The sequence below is a fragment of the Lichenostomus cassidix genome, chromosome 3 (assembly GCF_008360975.1).
Source record: "Lichenostomus cassidix isolate B80296 chromosome 3, HeHo_3.0, whole genome shotgun sequence".
NCBI classification, from domain to species: Eukaryota; Metazoa; Chordata; class Aves; order Passeriformes; family Meliphagidae; genus Lichenostomus; species Lichenostomus cassidix.
In genome coordinates this window covers 38223324-38235773 of record NC_139483.1, presented here as the reverse complement: position 1 = coordinate 38235773, position 12450 = coordinate 38223324, and the positions used below count along the sequence as shown (strand labels likewise).

Below are 12450 nucleotides of genomic sequence, written 5' to 3'. Positions count from 1 at the left end.
TGAATAAATATGAAAGCATAAAAGGGGATATGTATATGACTATCCAAATTTGCTTAATAGATTTAGAAAAGTGTCTTTAAAGGTTTTTTTTGGTTTTAGTATTTAGACAAACTGTTCATTCTGACTCAATCTGGTAATAGATTGAAGTACTCTAAGACTTTGCTTCAGTAAGAGGTTTTCATTTCTAATGTTTTCAACTAAGAACTATCCAGTTATTCTGGAGCAAAGTTAAGTCTTTAACGTTTGATGGTTGATATATTGCAGGATGTTCTTTTTTGCATAGGATGGATGTGCTTACTTATGTGTGTTCAAAACTGAGTTTTTTGGATTTTTTTCTTTTTTTCTGTTAATCCACAAATATAGAAGAAGGAATGGCTTTGAAAAGATTTGATCTGCAGTGTCAGGAAGGGGAAAACCCCAGTCTTTTTAGTATTCAGAGTTCAGGCTAAAGAGACAAATTGAGGTACAGTATGTTCCTGTTAAATCTCAGTGTATATTGCAAAACATAGCAACAACTTTTGGGGAAGCTGTGTACAGGGCGATTGCATTATTTTGCAGCTAGACGTCCAACAAAGCCCTTTTTAACTGATTAGTGACAATAAATTGCCAGGGAGGCATCCTCCCTGCTGGTGATACAGGGCCAGATAGTCCTGGCCCCACAGCAGGCTCTTGGGCTCTCTAGTGCTGCATGGTGTAGTGACGGCTGTTCCAGCTCTGCCCAAAGCCCTTGGGTGCTGGGGCACCCTGGGGGGAATTTTTAGTTCCTTTTAGTTTTCAGCTTGCATTGAAGATGAAGCAGGATGTGTGTAGGCAGTGATGGACATCATCCTGGAATGACTGCCCCTTCCCTACTTGCTGTTGCTGACCTCAGCTGGCCCTGGGGAGATCCCATCCCACTAGTGCTTCAGGGCCAGGCCTTCTTTTGCTCCAGAGATGATTTTGCCCATCACCCAGCAGTTCTGATGGTACACATTCACCTCCACTGCAGTCTTTAATCAGAATGGCATTGGTTAACACTTAGATCACCAGGAGAGAATGGGTTCAAGAACTGAGGTCAAAAAGTTCCATGTACTGGTATGCTTTTATATTCACTTTGGTCTGTTACATCATGTGCCACCTTGTTTTTTTCTCTCCTGAACATTTAAGGATTTATTTCTTCCATCTGCATACAGACCACTGTATGCAGAGCACAACACTGTGTGTTGTTTTGTCTGTGTCTTTTGCTCCTTCACATCCTATCTTTGTTCACTGTGTATGAGTATTCCAAAAGCTCACAGATGGGGAATCCTCAGAGTAGAATACCCAATTAAGATAGTGTGGAACCATAGGTGTGAAGATCTCTGTCCCTGTGGATTGTATATGTGCTACCCATCTTTTGATAAAGTTTCAGTTCCCTAGTTAAAATAGTACTTTGAAGTAAATGCTGTAGAAATTATATGCTGTGACTTCTAAGGCTAAATTTTGGAGTGGTAGTAATCTTGGATCCATGTGAAATACATGTTTACCTATTACTGCCCCATGAAACCTCTCCAAACCTCTGTTGTTGGCTAGGGTACTTGAAAAGGTAGGAAATTGCTGCCTTGTACATCACAAAAGACCAAACCTCAAACAAAAAAAAACTCCCAACAAAACAAACAAAAAAACCCCAAAAATAAACAACAAAACAAACAAATAAAAAACAGACAGAACCCAGCCAACAGGAGGATGTGCTTTACCTCTCACAGGATGCTTTGAGGCTAGAAAGAAGGATCTCTGAACTATTCATTGCCAGGCCGGGCAGCTCGTCCTCGAAGTCCGAGTCAGTCTATGAGTGTGTCTGTTTCTTGCCCTGTCTGCCTGCCCTTATTCACGATATTCCACGTAATCAAGGAACTCAAAATATCATTCATGTTTTTAAGATGGCAAGAAAGTTTAACATGATCTTAAAATACTTTCTTTTCACACTTGGACGCTTGAAGACTTCGGGAGGAATTTAGAGCCTATTTGCCCTCGGGGCGTGAGCCCCTTCATACCCTTCTTTACCTTCGGCTCTGCTGTGGGGCGGGCGGAAGAGGGTCGGGAAAAGGCAGTGGAGGAGCGCCGCTCGTTCGGGAGGGACGGCCAGCGCCGGCACGACCCCCGTCCCCGCCCGCACGCCCACCCCGCGCCGGAGAAGGGTGTTCCCGGGGCGGGCGAAGGGCGGGAAGGGGGACGGGTTATCGAGAGGGAAAATCGGCGGCTGCGGGCGCAGAGCGAACTCGCATTCCGTGCCGGTGGCTGGGGCTGCCCGTCCGCCTCTCGCCATGGGGCTGCAGCCCCGGCGCGCCGCGGGGCCCTGCCCGCCCGCGGGGAGAAGCGCCGCCCTGCCCGGAGCGCGCTCCGCGCCTCCCTGGGCCCGCAGCGACGAGCCGGAGGGAACTCCCGGGCGTCCGGCCACCCTGCCGCCCCTCCTGCCGGCCATCCTGCCGACCCCCACCTCTTCCCCCGCTGCCGCCCGGGCGCAGCCCAAGAAGCCGGCGGCGGCCGCCTCGGCCCCCAAGAAGGCAGCGCCTCGGCCAGCAGAGGAGAAGGCGGCGAGGAAGGCGCGGGGGGCGCCCCCGGAGCGGCCGGGCCCCCTCTCCAGCTCCTGGCCCTGCTCGTCCCTGCAGCGGCCGCCGCCGCGGAGACCGCCGGCCGAGCGGGCGGCGCGGCCCCAGCCCACCCCGCCGCAGCCGCGGGGCCGCCCGGGGGCGCCGGGGGCGGGCAGCCGCTCCTGCGAGAGCCTCGGCGGGGCGCCGGGGGAGGCGGCGGGGCGCTTCTCGCTCAGCCTGCCCCCGGAGGCCATCCGGGTGCTGCAGCGTCGCAGCCTGGAGCGGCAGCGGGGGCAGCCCGCACCCTCCCCCGCGGGCAGAGCCGCCCCGGCCCGGCGCGGCGACCTGCGCGCTCTGCTGAAGGTTTCGCTGCTCAACGACCGGCACCGCTACGACGACGAGGAGTACGAGGAGGAGGACGCGGGGGCCGCGGCGGACGAGGGGCTGGTGCGGAAATGCACCGAGTGGCTGCGCGGCGTGGAGAGCGCGGCCGCCCGCGACCACCCCGAGCGGCTGGAGACGCTGCCGCACTTGGGCACCCTCTGAGCCCCCCCGGGACCGGGGAGCGGCACGGCGGGAGCTGCCGGAGCCGTCGGACCGGGGGGAGGTGGGGCCGCCATCCGCGATGTCGTGTTCCTTGTGGTGTTGTCGGCGCCGGGGCAGCCCGGGCGGGTGTTGGCAGGGGCCGGGCGGCGGAGCCCCTGGCCCGGAGCCGATCCTCGGGCTGCCGCCGCCGCCGCCGGGGCGAGGGACAAAGGAGCGGCGCCGGCCTCCGCCCGCCGGTGCTCGGATGCTCCGGGAGGGAGGGCACCGGCTGTGGGCGTCCTGCCTCCACCCTCGCGGTTTTTTTAAAGATTTCTGACTACTTTATAAAATGTGCGTGATGGTTTTGTATATTTGTACATAAAAGTTCATTTTTATTTATTTGAATAAAGGACTCTTGTGTTGCGGTAGCCTTTGCGCCTTGGTAGCTTCGCGTTGGGCTGTCCCAGCCTGGCGGTGTGCGCTGTCTCGGTGTCCACAAGGTAAGGATGGCGGGCTGCTCGCCGTGCGGAGAGCCTGTGCCGTTCGCATGGTTGCTCCTCGGTACAATCGCCGAGATCTGGGCTCCAGGGAAACGCAGAACCGCGGATTCGGCGAGGCGGCGGAGGCAGGGTACCGAGCAGGCGGGGGCGAGCCCGTGGCTGCCGGGGGCAGACGGCAGTGCCGGCCAGCTCGCCAGCGGGGAGCAGCCCTCCCGGGGAGAGACACGGACAACGGGCGGAGGATGGGGCAGTGCGGGCGGCCGCGGCGTGGGCAGATTGTTCCGGTCCCCTGCGCCGGGGAACGGGAGAGGAACGGCTGGGTCTGTGCATGGACTTGGCGATTTCATCCCCTCCCAGGCAGTAATTCAGATATATCCGACCTTTCGAGCTGCTGCCAATGTACGAGGTGGAGAAGGAAGGAGGGAGGGAGAAGGAAGGAGGGAGGGAGGGAGGGAGCGCAGAGGCAGCATCCTTTGTCAGCATCCCCCGGCCGCCCATCCCCGGGCGAGAGGTAGCTTCCCAGCTCCGGGCTATGGCCATGCCTGGTGCTCCTCAGAGCTCTGTATGTTGGGAGAGGCGAGCAGGGGGCGGGAGAGGCCAAGTGTACAAAAATTAAGGGCGGAAAAGGAAGGGTAAGTGTTTACCAGGCTTGCAGTGTCTCGGCCACCTACTGTTGCTCTTGTGTTGTTGTTATCCAGCTTCTCAGAACAGCAGTCAGACCTAAGCATTTATTGTGATTCTGTAAGTATTTTGTAAAAGAATGTTTGAACAGTAGGAACACGATAAGTTGAATTTCCTTAGTGGAATAAAACAAAGTTTTATGCCACAAACTGGGTATTATAAATTTCACTAAGATGTCAGTTGTTCACACCAAATGATGTGTGTGCTGTCTCTTCCATTAAATCATGTGAGATAAACCTTTCTGTGTATTAGTTGCATGATGTAGCAATGTGCTGCATTTTGTTTTGCTCCATGTTCAAGCACTTTTTTTCTTTTTTTAATCTGAAACTTAAGGAATGACCAGGGAGATTGTTTGAGAAAATACTTATTTATTAAATGCGTTGATACTGCCATTGGAAAAAAACCCCAAACTATATAAGGCAATTGTGAAACAGTTATGCTCAAAAGCCAGAGACAAAAGCATGGGGCATGAAAATTTATGGAGATTAATCCTATTTCATTTATGTAAATGTAGAGTGATACATTTTTAGTGATAGCTATGAAACACATATATTTTCATATCATTTTAGCTGAGTTTGCATGTAGTTCTATTACCAGTTTTCATTAACGTCTTCAAGCAAATCTGCCTCAACAATTGCAAATTTCCTGCCAAATTTAATATATGCTGGGTTGATGTCAGACCCACTTGTTGTTTTTCCCCCTTCTAACAATGATGGAAATGGTAGTAGTTGAGCTGTTAAATGAGTTTTCCTTTTGTGCCTCTTTTGGGAATGTGAGTTTATAAATGAGCATCCTGGACTCTTAATGTTATTCCTTAAACTGCTCCATGGTTTTGTATTAACTACAATCAGTATCTCAAATGGCAATGAAAAGTGATTCACTCATTGAGAGCTGAAGTGTGTTAAAGCTTACTTGTGAGGCTGAAAGCTGCTTTGTTCAGTCTGAAGTGTGGCAAAAAAATTCAATAAATTTGAATGCACAGCTGCAGCAATTGCAATGTGAGTTGGAGGTAAGAGGGGTTGGAATTGAAGAGCTGCCAACTGGAAAAGAAAGAACCTGCTCCTAGGATGAAGAATCTGAGAACTTGGGAATTGCCTGGATAGATTGTATTTATTTATTTGTTTATTTCCCCTAAAAATTTATTTGAACAAAGCTGATTGTGCAGCTAAGATCTTTTTATGTTAGGTAAGTTGTACATAGTAACTGGAAGTGGGCCTGAGATGGGCTCATCCTAAAATGAGGTTATACAGTCCTGGTTTTGGGCTCAATGCTAAGAACCGCTGAACTCTCTGGAGTCATATAACAAGTGTCTGCTTGGAATAGTATCTCCTTCACTAAATGGTAACATCAAGATTTATTGTCTTTGTACTGGCACCTTTCTGCTCTCTTTGAATGAGAAATTATGCCCTAAGTGTTCTGAATACTTCCAGCTGAAATGCCCAGAAATCTTACAAGTGGTACTAGAATAGACAGGGGAAGTTACTTGCTACAAACCAGCAGTAACTTCTGTTCCTTTTGTGTGTTGCTTACCTCTCAATATTTTTTCAGTTTAAAAGAAAACGCTTGGATTCAAGTATCTAAAAATCATGGCTAAACATAATATACTTATTTAATTCATTAATATGTGTTCAAATACACATTTCAACCCAACAGCCGGTTCCAAAATACCAAAATGCCTGTGGAAATTCAGAAAGTGGTGAAAACCCTCAAATAAGTCATTTGTCTTAGTGCGGAATAGCTACTGCTATATAATATCCGTTATTTAATTATATGTCAGTAGGTGTCATATAATGAACTAATCACTGTTCCTTTCCTTGATGAGAGAGCAAAAGCCTTATCAAGTGTTGAGAACCAAAACTTCCTATCCCACTGATCCCCAGTCAGCCTGAGACTTCCTCCATCACACACATGTGGGTTCAGGACAGGATGTGCTTGGCATGACCGGAAAATTCAAGTGGGATGCTGTGAAACAGCATCTCTTCTGTCCCTCTGCTGCACCTGTGCTCAGTCCAGCTGAGAGAGCTTTCCCTGGACAGGTAAGGCCACTGCCAGCTCCCCCCTGTTCTCAGCCTGTGGAGCTGCACCCCACTGTAAGTATTGATGTAAGTAAGAACCCTTCTGATTCTGTACAGGAGAACAGATCAGGTGTCTTCAGGAACACTTTTCAGGTGGCAGAGATCTGATTTTGCCATAAGAAACAACAAGCAGGCTAGAAGTCACTACATTTGCTTTTTACAGTATGTTAGCCATCTTCAAAATGCCTCAGCCTAAGCCTCCCACTCATAACCCTTTTAGCTGTTGAGAGTTAGGAGCAGCTGGTGTTGTGAATGCTTAAAATAATCAATAATTCCTTCGGGGTAGATAGCTTCTTCTTCCAAACATGTCAGCATGATTTACAGTGGGGAAAAAAAAGAAAAAAACAAGCAACACATATTCTGGGTATTTTTTTTAAGGTAGCTAATAAATAGTGTTGCCTTCCTGCTGCTCCTGAGCAAAGCTAAGAGGCCAGACACAGGTGAAGCCCATGTTTTTCTAACTGAACAGCCCCAGCCCTGTGCATGGTTGAGTTTGCTCTTGGGTTCTGCCCAAAATCTCAACTTTCCTTCTCCATTGACACAGTATCATTTTTTTTGTTTCAAAGATGAGGAGGGAACATGTTGTTGCCCAGCTTTTATCTTCTTTTGTGATCTTCCTCACCAGAATGCATATAAAGCCCTGACAAACAGTATTTCCTGAGCTGTGGTCAAACATCTCCACCATCTCACACCCTTCCCAGCTGTGCCTAAAGGATGTGACACACAGCTGGATGAGCACATCAGTTTGGGGGCTGCTGTCCTGAGAGGACTAGTGAGGAAGCATCTGACTTGACCACACCCATCCTTTTAACCAAAAGCTCTTTCTTTGTTTTTGTGAGTTTTTTTTGTGAGGTAAAGGCACATTCTGTTTTCTCTTAAGAAAAGCCTTTTCCCAGTGATGGTTTCGTGATGAGAGGAAGAGGTTTTTGAGAAGGTTTGGCTTTGCCACTTCTGGAAGAGAAGTCACCCCTTTGCAGTGATCAGGTGTGGCAATGTGTGAGCTCCCAGCTGACACCACTGCACGGAGGGGAGCCCAAAGCAGTGCCAAGTAACTGCCTTAACCAAAGTTATTGCAGTTCACTTCCTGACCTCCAAGCAAGACACGAATGTTTCCTTTCCCTTTCCAGGGAGGAAAACCTGCAGCAATAGTCTCTGGAAACAGTGCTGCTAATTTGTTATTCATAGGTGCTCTTGCTTCTTCTGAGAGCATGGGGAAAGCACTGTGACCCTGACTGCCTGCAGCTGATGGGCTCCAGCCTGGATCTCACCCAGCTGCAGGACCAAGCCAGCAAATGGATGTGGTATGACTTAGTAGCTACTTCGAGAGAAAGAAACTGGTTCCCAGGGATAACAGTAAGTTGTGTGTATTGATGAATTGATAAGGTCTTTTAGTCCCTTTTAATTTTATTGAAAGACTTGTTACAGGTTATGTTTGAAGGACATTATTTTAAAACATTTTTCCCCCTTCTTTGCAATGTACAATGAGGGTGTGATAGTTCTGAAATGGCTTAAAGATTTCTTGGATTGTTTCTATTTTCTTATAAAATTGAAGATAGCAAAAACATGCAGTCTGTGTTGTGCAGTCAGCTGTCCTGAGTTAATGACTGTCCTGGTTTTGGTTGGCATAGAGCTATTTTCTTCTCAGTACAGTGCCGTGTTTTGGATTCAGCATGAGAATAATATTGATAACACACTGAAAGCTTTTTGCTAAGTTGTGTTTATCCTAAGTCAAGAACTCTTTTTTGTGTCTCATGCTCTGCCAGTGAGGAAAACTGGAAAAGAAAACTGGGAAGAAGCATAGCTGGGACAGGTGACCTAAACAGGCCAAAGGGATATTTGCAGACCAGAAAACATCATGCCTGATATATCAACTGAGGGGGTTACCTGGAAGGAGAGTCAGTCTGGGCTTGGGGATAGAGTCTGGCATTGCTCAGTGGGTGTGAGCAATTGCACTGTGCATCACTTATTTGTTTTGCTTTGGTTTGTTTTTCTTTTTATTATCATTAGTACTACATTTTACTTTTAGTTATTTAACTCCTCGTATATCAACCTCCAAGTTCTACTGTTCATTGTCCTCCCCTTTCCACCAGTGGGGTGGGGAGGGTGGTGAGTGAGTGCTGCTGTGGTGCTTAATTGCCAGCTGCACGACATCAGGTCATTCTTATTGTGAGGGCTCTCATTTTGGGTGGAAGTGTTAGGTGTAATAAATACTCTTAAGAATTATTTCTACACCCCAAATTAATTTTACTTTGTGGTTAAATGAACTGTTCAGCGAGGGTCAACTGATCTTCAGCTCTCAGCACTCTGACTAAAAGGAATTTAATGCTTCCATTATCTTTCCACACTTCTGAGTGCTGGTAAAAGCTGAGCTTTGAATAAAAAGGAAAAAAATGTTCCTAATTAAGCATAAAAATAAATTAGCATCGAAGCTATTACCTTATTATCAACTAGAACAGGAGAGAGCAAATTGCAGTAAATTCTGGGATGCCAAATTTGGCGTTTTTAGCATTCTCTTGGCTGCCAGAGTTCCGCCAGCCTGGTCCCAACAGCCAAGCAGGTGCGTCACGCAGTGAGGGGCTGGGAAATGAATCACAGCTTCTGCTTTGCCAGGGAGTTTTCAGAATAGCAAAACCCGAGTGGGAACAGCGCTAAGCGACCAAACTTTAAATGCTTTAAATTAAAACTAACAGAGGCTATTTAGGACTAGGACAGAAATAGGAGCAAATAAAAGCAAAATTCTGCAGAGAAGGCTCTCGGTGCATGAAGCACCTGAGAGCAATTGTCAAGGGAAAAGTTGGCAGGCAGGGAGAGCTCTGGGCGGGATGTCCCGAGGCTCTGCAGCAACCACTATTACAACTTCATATAACATGATGTTACAACAAATATAGCTATATAGTTATAAGCTATATAACACCCTATAGTTTCTGAGAGTGAGCTTAAACCTCTCTCACCTTCTCACCCTCACCCCTGAAGTGCAAAGTTTCAAAGCAAACAGAAAAAGGTCCAACAGTAGAATAAATATTTCTGTCAGCCTGTTGTGTGGGGCTGTGTGTCACTGGGATTTATTCTTTTGCCACCGTGTGAAGTGTTGAACAGATCTTGAGAGTGAATTTAAAGCCAAGTGGTCTGTCTTACACATCTACATGCCTTCTCCATATCAGTTTGCAAAGCCTGAAATCTTTTCTTGGGACAGGCACAAACACTCTGCACAAACATCATTAAAAAGGAACACTGATGCCCTGGTGTTAATTACTTGTTGTAAGGATATTTCATACTACTCACTGTATTCAACCATGTGGTCTATGGAGAACAGATATTTTTCAATTCATAGTAGTCACTGAGCCTCTTTGGGAAAAATGGGTGTAGACTTCACACAGGTCATTTTAGGGTAGAAATAATTTGGCTCAGCAGTTGTATCTGAAGGATAATGCACAGATGTCATTACCAAGCGATTCCTTTAGATTACAAATACATGGAAAATGTTAATCTATTGTTTTAAATCTCATGGCTTCTTGTTTTTTCCCCGTGAGGCTACAAGTTGATTCTGTCAAAATGGGAAATAGTCTGACCCAGATACTCTTAGTGATCACCATGATATCTTTAATTTAAACTGGCAATATTGTAGGGGGCAATTACTGTGAAATAGCAAATATTGGATTTGTATTGATGCTTACAATGCCTTTTGGACTGATTTTTGTTTCCTGGCATGTTTGGGAAAGCTTACAGTGCAAGATACGTTATTCACATGCCTGCTGGTAACCTTGTTGTGGGTCATACAGACAGTTCACTGCTGGGGTGTGTTCTTTTTTCCTTTTCTTGAGTTCTTATGGACCGTAAGCCTCTATATTGCTTCTCTCAGCTGCCTGACATAAAAATCTTGGCATTTGTGGATTCATTTGAATATGCAAGTTACTTCTAAGAGTTTAATGAAATTTCTGAAAGAGTAAACCAATGGCCCATGGGCTTGAATGTGGTAATCAAGAATCTCTAACTCCACTGGCAAGTTATTTAAAAAATGCTGAAAGCCAGAGGAACATCCACTCAGAATGTGTAGCTGTCAAAACTATAGACTGGGGCAAAGGAGGAAGAAAAATGGATTGTCTAGGGCAGTACTGAAATGTCAGTAGAACCATGGACTGCAAAAGGTTATCTGCCAAACAGTGCTCTCATTGGAATGAGCAACTGCAGAACTGTAGTATATCATGTTGGAAATCCTAAACATATATTTCTTCAGTTTGAAGAGCTGATTTTGGGAAGGGGGGGAGGGGGAGGGGAAATTGTTCCATGATTTTATTTTCTTTTTTCTTTTTGATGAATCTAAAAAGAAATTGGAAGGCAGTAGCTATATCTCTAACCTCTGGTGGATGAATACAGATTGTAAGCAGAACAAAAGGAGCTCAGCAAACTGGCTGTAGCCACCCTGTGCCACCACTGGCTGATTCCCAGCTGTGGCAAAGCTCCTGCCTTGGATCAGCTGACTGAGCTGCTTAACATGCCTGCTTCCCAAACCATCACATCCTGTGCTCTGGAAACCTTTCCTCGTCTGGTTTGCTTTGACTGATACAACCAGAGAGAGTTTCCACAAGGGGGGGAGTCAGGAGATGCAAATGAGATGTTTTGCTATAAATCTTGACCACGCCCAAAAGGTCCAAATACTGTTTGTATTGCACTGACCACCCAAAGAGCTTACTTTGCACCCCTTTTTTTGGTGGGGGGGGATGTGTTGGGGGAGATGTTGAGGGGAGTTAGAGTGGAAGAGTTAAACCATTGCTGGTTAGAAGCAAATGAAGAGATGCGGTGGTGTTAATAGTCATGCAGGAGCCTCTTTCTATTACCACTTGGATGGGGTCACATGAAATATGGGATTTCATTGCAGCTGACACAGACAAATGTGTCTACATTGGTTTAGTTGTTTTCAGGGGAAACAGCAAGGTCTGTGAGCAATCCTTGCTCCCACTGTTGCCTGGGTACAGCTAAAGAGCAAAGGGGTCCAGCTTTGCTTGAGAAGCAAGCAGACTGGGTCACTGAGGCTTCCTTTTTTTTTTCATGAAAAAAAAGCAACACTTTGTTTGCAAGAACATATCTGAAGCTCTTTGGCATTTGTATCTCATTCATAGACCTGTAATTTATCCTCAGTTAATACAACAAAAAAAATATATAACTTTTGTTTTGATTATCTGAATGATTCACCGTCCCTCTTTGTGGCTGTTTTGTTCAAAAATAAAGGAGGGGAGGGGGAAAGCGAGTATATTCTAGGTACAAAGGGAGAAGATAAAAGCATCAGTCTGTTTCTGTACCTCCTATGTAATATTGCCATAGTAACGAGGAGCTGGCTGTGGCTGTTCATCACTGAATGCTGAGGTAAAGAAGACACTCTTCTTATTCAAAGGAATATTGGTAAAATACAGATTTTAAAGGTGTCAGTAAAGAACTAGGAAAAATTATCTGCCTTACATAGCACACCCTGTAAGCTAATAATAAAGTGGCACTTTGAAAGAAGACAGGGCAATTAAGGCATTTAGCAAACATCTATAATGCTGTAAATCAGAGCGTTTTATCTTCCACACAAAGCTGTGCTGAGGTGTGATGTGCAGTCACAGATGATATATTTTGACATCAAATGTGCATGAGATGAGCAGCTCTCTTTTTTCTTCTGCCTAATACATTTCTGGCACGGCAGTTGGCTGTGGCTATTGCCAAATATTTGTACTGCAGCATTGACTGGCCATGCTTTAATCCAGATTAAAGTATAAGTAGGTAAAGTATTTTATGTATTTAGAACTGCATGATGTCTCCTGGATCCTGGTACTATTTTTTAACCATTAAGCCACTTCAAGAGGGGATTAAATTCTCTTCCAGGTGTGAGCATTAGATAAATATCTAAATTTTTGAAATTTTAGTGAAAAAAGAAATAGTTCAAATTTGGGAAGGATAAGAAGATCCATTGATTTTGGTGCACAATTGCTAACATAACTTACTGTTACTATTGTAACATCTCTGTGCTTTACAGCAAGAATTTGACATTTAAGTTGTTGCATTTCTGCGTCCAGTAGCAGCCGTTTATTTTTAAGTATTCTTTATTTGACCAAATGATAGATTAAACAGGACATTTGTTTGTTA

The 12450-nt window shown here is 45.9% G+C and overlaps 1 protein-coding gene across 1 annotated transcript; it reads left to right on the top strand.

Moving 5' to 3' along the window:
• Positions 1–2170: 2170 nt before the first annotated feature.
• PRR18 (proline rich 18) lies at positions 2171–3249 on the top strand. Its single transcript, XM_085055340.1, has one exon. It carries the CDS (start codon positions 2283–2285, stop codon positions 3093–3095), a length of 813 nt encoding a protein of 270 aa, XP_084911466.1. The 5' UTR covers positions 2171–2282; the 3' UTR covers positions 3096–3249.
• The last annotated feature ends 9201 nt before the right edge of the window (positions 3250–12450 follow it).